The sequence below is a fragment of the Triticum aestivum genome, chromosome 3D (genome assembly GCF_018294505.1).
Source record: "Triticum aestivum cultivar Chinese Spring chromosome 3D, IWGSC CS RefSeq v2.1, whole genome shotgun sequence".
NCBI classification, from domain to species: Eukaryota; Viridiplantae; Streptophyta; class Magnoliopsida; order Poales; family Poaceae; genus Triticum; species Triticum aestivum.
The window spans coordinates 186,338,765-186,348,182 of NC_057802.1; the positions used below are offsets into that span (position 1 = coordinate 186,338,765).

At 42.2% G+C, this 9,418-nt stretch overlaps 1 protein-coding gene across 1 annotated transcript; it reads left to right on the forward strand.

Annotated features, from left to right (window-relative positions):
• The first annotated feature begins 6,296 nt into the window (after window positions 1-6,296).
• Window positions 6,297-9,418, forward strand: LOC100270652 (calmodulin-3). The gene is made up of 2 exons (XM_044500612.1): window positions 6,297-6,537; window positions 8,766-9,418. The coding sequence occupies exons 1-2, from the start codon at window positions 6,462-6,464 to the stop codon at window positions 9,137-9,139; spliced, it is 450 nt and encodes a 149-aa protein (XP_044356547.1). The 5' UTR covers window positions 6,297-6,461; the 3' UTR covers window positions 9,140-9,418.

A 9,418-nucleotide genomic window follows, 5' to 3' on the forward strand; every position in this document is an offset into this window, starting at 1 on the left:
TTTTAGCCTTAGGATTCTTTATGACATGTTTTATGGTGACGAGGTGCAGGTCCAGGCTGGCTTTGCCCTATTGATCTCCACCATAAGAGCTAATTACCTGAAGGCTATGAAGAAGGATTCTTGAATTAGGAGATAAGGATGGAGCAAATCGCAGGAGGGTTTTGTGAAACTGAACGTGGATGCGGCATTTCCATGCAAAAGATTTACAAGGAGTCGTGGGGCTATTTTTCGAGATGACAAGGGTGGCTTCATTGCAGCGTCGAATGAAAAGCTCAAGCATGTCTCAGACGCGACTACTGCTGAAGCTTATACATTAAGACATGGCTTTCTATTTGCACAACAAATCGAAATTAGAAAGTTGGTCATGAAATCGGATTGTTTGGAGGTGATCAATACGATGAACGAGTGAGGGTTTTCAGCGTCTAGTGCAGCTGTGATCTATGCGGATTGTTTGGTCCTGGTGATAGGTTATACTTTGGTTCCTGTGTCCACTGCCCTAGGGAGGCAAATTGTGTCTCTCATGAATTATCTAGGCTAGCGGTCTCGATCCCATCCTCAACGTGGATTGAGGAGCCGCCAACATCGATTGTAAGGTGGTTGGTGGATGATGTACCAATTTTTTGATCCAATAAATTACCAAAGTTTCAAAGAAACCAGGCCCGTAGCACCCAAATTAAAATCATTCTTGTGGATCGCATGAATATTTGATGGCATGTGGATATCTCCTGCCCCGTGCACGACCATGCACAAGGAAACTCCAAAAAAGTAGCACTGCATTGGAAAGTAGTTTCTTTCCTACTTGCTAATTGGGTGGTTGGCCGACATTGATTCTCACGTGAGGTTTCCATGTATGGGATGGTGGAGTAAAAATGGAATTATGAGAAATTGGAAGAAATACAAATTACATTGCGAATTTTTAGTAAAAGACAAACACACCTTTTTACCCTACGACGTGCACCGCTGCTTGTGTCACAAAGTCCGTCCCTGACTCCTAGCTGGGGCACTGCCTCTGGTAATCCAAACCACGTGTTGAGCATGGAAAAAGGCGGGTCCTGGCGGCTGCTGTCCATTGGTCTTCTCCTGGTGTTCCATCCTTTAAATCTTGTATGTCATTTCCATTTGTAGGTTTTAGGTAGCGGTGAAAGGATGGATGCAAAGCTTATTTGATCGAGGCAAAAGCAAGAAGTACTAGAAACCGCTTTGATTGGGGCAAGCGCAAAAAGTGTAAGAAATAGTTCACTAGCCAGAAGCGGGGCGATTCTTGGACTCTTGAATGTTAAATCAAACCCTGGTCACGTATGTCATGCAAGATGATACTTCATTTCTTGTCAACCATATGTTCTATGCGCACTATTTTGTTGTGAGCAATACTATATAATTCATGCTAGAAGATGCACTATTTTGATTTAGAGTTCAACACAGGAGAACAAATCATTCTACATCCTACTATGTTGTTACCTTTTTTGACAAATATTAGGCTATGTAGGATATTACATAGGTAGGCATATTTAACTATTTTCCATGTATCTCCCACACATATGCATATTCTAGAGCACACATATGCTTAGTTTATCCTGCACTCTTATCTTATGTCTGAGACGATTTGAAGAAAATGTATGTTATCTATTTACAATTTTTTGATTTTCCAACGGTCCGTGGTGGCCCATGAGCGTGCTTCCTCGATTTTGCTAAAAAAGATATTATTTTTTAGGGAAGGCCATCATGCTAGCTTTATTGAAACTAAATAGGAATTGCATTGTTCACAAGTTCCAGGACTAGATAGGCTGGAGCCTCATCCATCCAAGTACTCGAAATCTTATTACAATAACTATAACTAGCTAGCACATGTGCCGCTTTATTACAACATCGAACACAATGTTTAAAGTTGATCTTCCCTATAAGTGAAGCGACACCCAAACATTTCGCAAAAAATTTCGCCGCCGAGTCCCACCATCTAGTTTGTCCCGTGCAGTAATCGGTCACTACCCGAGAATCTGATTTTGTTTCCACTCTAGAAAACCCAAGAGAATTTGCAAATTCCAGACCATCGCGCATTGCCAATGCTTCAGATGTTACTATATCAGCTGCGTGAGGAATGTATCTGCTTTGAGCTGCTAGGAAGTTCCCACTATTATCTCTTAGTACATCTGCTGTCGCTCCAGCTCCCTCATCAACAAAGAAAGCAACATCGACATTTAATTTCATGAATTTAGGATCAGGCTTACCCCATCTCTGTTGATTGTTGTCTTGTTTCTTGGGTTGGCTCCATGGAAGTTGTTAACTATAGCCAAAACAGACATAGGCCATCTACAAGGGGACGGTGGCTTCCCATCATGAGTGAACTGTCTTCGGAGCCACCACAAGTACCAACCCCCTACTGCAATAATTTGTATGACATCCAAGTTGGGTTTTAGTGGTACTGGACTATCATCAGCTAGAAGTAGGTGTTCAAGAACGATTGAACCAGATTGGTTAATAAGTTTGGCCTCCTCAACCCATTGCAAAACCCCTAGCTTGGACTAAAGCTCCTTCGCATGGACACAATCGAATAGAAGACGACATACATCCTCTACTGCTTGGTGGCAGACCAGGCAAGCACTATTCGAGCCAACATGTCTGTTAGTAAGTATAGATTTTAAGGGGATTATTCCATGAAGGGCTCGCCAGCAGAAAATCAAAACTTTACGTGGGATGTGAAGTTTCCAAAGCCTAGACCATATTTCTGGTGACTTTGAGCCCCCTGGTCTTGCCTGTTGATTTGCATGCGCCCGGAAAGTTCAAAACCATTGGATTTTATATGCAGTCCTCACTGAGAATATACCCTTGCGATCGGGATGCCAAGCAATAAAATCATCAAAGGCTTGAATGTTGATCGGGATTTGTAGTATTCTCCTAACGTCAACTGGGTTGAAGATTGAACGAATCAATTCTTCATCACATCTCTCTGTATTAGGATCTATCAATTTGCCTACACGCGTCAGGATCGTGAGTCCTCGGGCTGTAATAATTCTCCTATCCGGGCTTGTAGGCACCCAAGGATCTGTCCAGATATTAACACTTTCTCCTATTCCAATACGCCAAATATGTCCCAACTTGAAAGTTTCCAATCCTTTCATGATGCTTTGCCAAGTGAAAGAAGCACGATTTATAGGGTAGCTTGGAGTAAGTGTGTGTTGGGGAAGTATTTTGCCTTCAACATCCTGGCACATAAGGAATTTGGGTTGGTAATAAGACACCAACACTGTTTTGAGAGCATTACCAAGTTAAAGGAATGAAGATCTCTGAAACCCATTCCTCCTTCACTCTTTGGGTAACACAATTTCCACCAAGTATACCAATGCATCCTCTTATGAGCCTCATCATCTCCCCACCAAAACTATGCAATCAAGTTAGTGATATCTTTACATGCACCTTTCAGTAGGCAGAATACTGACATGGCGAAGACCTGAGCCACAGACTTAAGAACTATCTCCTTACCCCCAATAGATAATTGCTTCTCCATCCAACCCCTTAATCTTTCCTTGATTCTCTCATAAAATGTCTGAAGCAATCACTTATGTGTGCACCAACTAGTGCTGGTAGTCCCAAGTATCTATCTAATAATGCTTCAGTATCAATGTGTAACTCCTGGCAAATTTCAGCCCTGAAACAAGCGGGGTATTAGGACTGAAGAAAATTCTTGACTTTGACAGACTCACCAATTGTGGTGAGCTTTGAAAATAGGTATCCAGAACATGTTGTAAGGAAGTTGGATTTAAAACATCTGCTTTCATAAGAAACAGAGAGTCGTCAGCGAATAAAAGATGTGATACTGATAGTGCATTTTTTCACACTCTAATCCCATCTATGCCACCAGCTTCTTCTTCATACTACAATAAACTAGAAAGACCCTATGCTCAAAGCAGGAAAAGGTAAGGGGAAAGGGGACCCCCTACCTTATACCTCTAGTAGGAATAAACGAATATGTCTCCTGGGAATTAAACCTCACTTTGTATCTGACCGAGCTCACACATGACATCATCATCTCAATCTAATGTTCATGGAATCCTAGGGTGGTCATCATGTCATGCAGAAAGGACCACCCTGTCGTATGCTTTGTGCATGTCCAATTTAACAACACAAAGCCCAGTTTTACTAGCTCTCTTATTTTTAATCTTATGAATACACTCATAAGCTATTGGGATGTTGTCTGTAATCATCCAACCAGGTACATAGGCACTTTGTGTGATTGAAATAATCTCTGGCAGGATATTTTTCAAACGTGAAGCTAGCATCTTGGAGATGATTATATGGAGAACATTACAAAGACTTATAGGACGAAATTGAGTTACCAGCTCTGTGGTGTCAGTTTTTGGGATCATCACAATGGTGGTGTCGTTCCACTCAGCCGATATCTTCCTAGAATTAATAGCAAACAACACTTCTTGTGTAATTTCATCTCCAATAATATGCCAATATTTTATAAAGAAGATAGCATGTAGTTCATCCGAGCCGGGTGCTTGAAGATCACCAATGCTATGTACTGCCTTCTTCACATCATCACAGGTACAGGGGGCAATCGTTCATCTGACTGGTCACTTTGGGTTGTACTTTCTGCAGAATACTCGGTTCTGTGTGCTGCACCTCTGAGGTGAACAGGTGATAGAAGTAGTGAAAATATGCGGATTTAGGTGATGCGTACCTTGTAGCCAATTACCTCCCTCGTCCTTCAGGTTTTTCATGAAGTATTTCTTCCGTCTCACCGACGCAAAAGCTTGAAAGAACCCAGTGTTACGGTCCCCATATTTGAACCAGTTTACCCGTGATCTCAGCATAACTTGGATCTCTTCTAACTCCAACAAGTATTCAATTAGTTTAGAAAGTTCCTTTCTCTTCTCCACATTATCATCGTTCATTGGCCCTACCATGACTTTCTCCAAATCCCTTTGTGCCTTGCGTAGCCGCTTCTTAGGTTTCTTTAGAACCCGCTGATCCCAATCGTGGAAGTGATCATCCATTTTATTTAGTCTCTCATAAATGTTTGTTACCCTGGGATTAACACCAGTTTCTATCCATGCTTCCTCAACGATTGTGTTAAAATTAGCTTCATGCATGTTACTAGATCCACTAGCCGACCGACCATAAAAATTAGTATCCACTATCAGGGGTCGATGATCCGAGTGATTAAACTCTCGGTTCTCTAAGGCTGCCTGAGGAAAAAGATTATTCCATGCTTCGTTCACCAGACATATGTCCAATCTTTTCTTAATTCTGGCTTTGTACCATGTGAAAGGCCCCCCCCCCAACAAAATCAAGATCCTGAAGCTCGCAATCGTCCATTGCATTTCGAAAGGCTTGCATATATTAGATTTCGAAAGGCTTGCATATATTGGATGGGCCTTGGATTCCCACCTCCCCTTTCATGGAGGAACTGGATTTCATTGAGATCTCCTATAAGTAACCATGGGAGGTCTGGTTTTGGTGTAGTTGCCTCATGCGACTCCAAGTCAAATGTTTATTTTTTTCACTTAAACTCCACATGCATCCCTGTAGTCAAACACCAAAACGTATTGTCTCTTTCTTCAATTTTTACATTAATGAACATAGCACAAAGGGCTAATCTATAGACTTTAATATTATTGTTCCAAAACAAAATAATACCACCTTTCCTCCCATCACCTGGGCAGACTAGCTATTGGTCCATCCTCAATCTCTTTCGCAAACATTTAGCCAGAAAAGATTCAAGGTGAGTCTCTGACAAAAACATCACATCGAGGTTGCAACTTCGTTGGACATCCAACAAAACTCGGACTGCTGGGGCGTTCCCGAGCCCGTAACAGGTTCATGCTAGTATCTTCATGGTAGTAAAACAACAACAAAACTCCTGGTCGGCGGTGGCGCGGGAGGACAGCAAACACTAAATTAAATTTGCTAGGGGACGGCGAATCTGAAGACGAAGCTCCCTCTAAGGAGGATGGAGATCTGATCTAGCTTCTCAGGAAGAATCGCTAATGCCACACCAAGAAATCCTCATCAGCTATCCATCTCGTAATAGAGAAAAGGAGACCAGCGACGACACACCAAAGCATCGACTTGGGACAGCGAAGACGCCGGCCACCGCGCGTCAAAACCCTAGTCTCCTCGTGGTTTGCCTCTCATGGTAAAAACGGGTTCACGACCTACTATATAGTAAGAAAAAAATAGTAGCAAGTGGTGATCCGGCACCAACTCTGCTGGCTCGTAGCTTCGTGGCACCGTAGCGACATATTGTTACGAAAGAATATTATGCCATCACTGCAACCCACGGGTAATTACCTGCTTAGAAAAAAATAGTAAAAGAAAAAACAAGCCACTTGGGCAATTGAACGTGCCCAAGTTGACGACCGAACCAGGGAAAGTCTTCTCCTACCCACAAGAACGCTCATTCGCATCGCCACCTTCCTCCCTCCCCTCCTCGCCATCTCCGACCCGACTTGCGGCCAATGGCGGACCAGCTCACCGACGACCAGATCGCCGAGTTCAAGGAGGCTTTCAGCCTCTTCGACAAGGATGGGGACGGTACTCCCTCCTCTCTCTCTCTCTCTCTCTCTCTCTCTCTCTCTCTCTCTCTCTCTCTCTCTCTCTCTCTCTCGTTGTTAGGCGAAGAGATTATGCGTCTTATTGATCTGTCTGCTTTGTCAGTATTGGTCAACGATCGACCAGGAACTATCTGTTGGATCGTTCTCTGTTTTGAGGGATCTCGGATCTCGATTCCTGGTCTGCACGCCTTCCTTTTGAATTCCCATCTATTGTGATTTCTTGAGATCCGTTTGGAGTCTACGGGCCTGCCCTCAATGCTTGACTGCTTGTCACTTTTGGATCTTAGAGAGTGGCGTAGCTTGATTGGGGGTAAACGATAACTGATCGCTTGATCCATCATCAGTTTGTGCCAACGGATAGAGGTCTGCCGAGTTTTGATTCGTCACCCATAGGCCGTGATTTCGTTGGATTTGTTGGTGGAATCATTGCGTTCATCTCACTATCATGTTTCTTCAATTGTATATTAAGGGCTCCAGTTTATTGCAGCGGAAGGGAATAATCTCTCTAGAGCTTAAATGGCTAAATAATAGAAAATGCACTCTGTGGAGTCTAGATTCATTCGCATTAGTTTGCTATATGATTTAACTATCGCAAAATTGTACGTCGCAGTTTACATTGGATGATAGTGTTATCCAAAGAGTGCTTCTCTTTGCTTTGAGGTCACACAACATGCACTCATTAATTATAATCTGGTTGTTTCAGAGTTAGAGCCTTAGATGTATAACTGGGAGTGGTCCATAAGTTGTTGCTGGAGAGCTATCAACTAGATAGGGTAAATCAGGAAATTACAAGCGAAAGTTGTACAGATTCTGTCACTGAGAAGGTAAACTGTAAAGCAGTTGAGGATGTTCTGAATCTATTCGCTGCAAAACTGGCTGCTGCTGCAACATGCCTCTATTACGTGCATAGCTTCGTCATCACTGAGCATTACCATCAGGAGTACTACTATCAATTGATAAATTGAATGAAGGACTCACTTTTGTTGCTTACCTATCATGATCTGCGGGAAGTGTTTTCCTTTTCGTTCTGCAAATGCTCTCTGATAGCAAATTAAGTGGAAAACTAATGAATTCAACGTAGCTAGGATTTGAAGTTAATTATTACCACTAAATAACTTTATACCTAATGTATGTGCTTTATCAAGTTTTTGAAGGTTGTTTTTCTTTTACTATTTGTTAGTGGGGTTTATCCTGACAGTTGTTGAAAGTATTTTATTTGAAAGGTTCAGTTTCTTTGTTAGCAAACATATTATGCAGATAGCAAGTCATTGGTGCCATGCCAACATGGTCCAAAGACCAAACACACTAACACAGTATGTTACGCTGTTCATTATTGAGTTAATAGTTCCACAAGTATGTGTTTGCTGACAATTCAAGTTGAGACTGAAAATAAAAGCATGGACATGATAGTTTGGCACCACGCATCAGATAACTAACTTATATCAAGTGGCAGCTCTGTGGAGGATAGCTGCCTGAATCAATCCAAGGGGCATGGTATGCTAGTTGCTCTTGATTTTAGGTCAACAGAAGACAAAACGGTGATTTACCTGACAATCGTTGGAATATCTTGAGTTGTTGTGGGTTCGCACAGTGTTAGCTAGATGGAAATAAGACTAATGGTCTCCAAAATTGGACTTAATCATCATGCTCATAAGTACAGAATTATGACCAACATGAAAATAGTTTTAACTAGTAATCCAATGGTATCACTTTTGTGTGGCAAAACTATGCATTGTTGGAAAGATTCATGTAACAACATACAGTCTGAGCCTTGACACAGGCAAGAGCTTTATAAAAGAAAGGACGCCACTACTGCGCGACTGCTGCGGCGTAGCCCTGCTCAATGTGACGTCAGCACATGCTCACTCATCATAATCATCCACTAATGGATGGCTGGATCAAGTGGTTTCGTGGCTGTTGTGCCTGAGGGTTATTAGATCCTGAACGTTAGCTCCATAATTTTTTCTGTGGAAGAAATAGATGGAGCCTGCACTTACTAATTTGATAGCCATCACGACTTGTATCTTTGGCTTAGCGAATACTAGTTTATGTCTAGTGAGTGTAAGCAAGGTTCATTTTTAGTATTATATCCTTTTGTTTTATTTGTTTATTATGCACCTGCACAAGAATTGATGATTTTAAACATTACATAGGATACCTGAGAGCTGAACACCTGGACTTCAATAACATAGATCGTCTCCTTTCCAGGTTGCATTACCACCAAGGAGCTGGGAACTGTCATGCGTTCCCTGGGGCAGAATCCCACTGAGGCAGAGCTTCAAGACATGATCAATGAGGTGGATGCTGACGGCAATGGAACAATTGATTTCCCCGAATTCCTCAACCTTATGGCCCGCAAGATGAAGGACACTGATTCTGAGGAAGAGCTCAAGGAGGCATTCCGTGTGTTTGACAAGGATCAAAATGGTTTTATCTCTGCTGCTGAACTGCGCCATGTCATGACCAACCTTGGTGAGAAGTTGACTGATGAGGAGGTTGACGAGATGGTCCGTGAGGCTGATGTTGATGGTGATGGCCAGATCAACTATGACGAATTTGTTAAAGTCATGATGGCCAAGTAAGTTGCATTACCATCTGAGGGAAGCTTCAGTAATCAGACCAAAATATTACCTATCCAGGTGCCATTTTGTGGGATGGCTATTGTATTAAACCGAAAACGATAACACTGCTGTGTCATATGTTGTAGGCAATGATTGTTTGCCTTGAAGATTTTATAGATCCTGCTCTGGTCTTTCTGATTTTGTCTGTTCCGTTTTTTTATGTTTGGTTCGTTTCAACTTTTCAAGCGTGTAGCCACAACGTGTTAATGAATAACTATATGTCAGTGTTCCATGATTTCA

Coding starts and splice junctions, on each gene's coding strand:
- LOC100270652 (XM_044500612.1), top strand. CDS start 6,462: ATGGCGGACCAGCTCACCGACGACCAGATCGCCGAGTTCAAGGAGGCT. Junction 6,538..8,765: donor CTTCGACAAGGATGGGGACG/GTACTCCCTCCT, acceptor TCTCCTTTCCAG/GTTGCATTACCACCAAGGAG.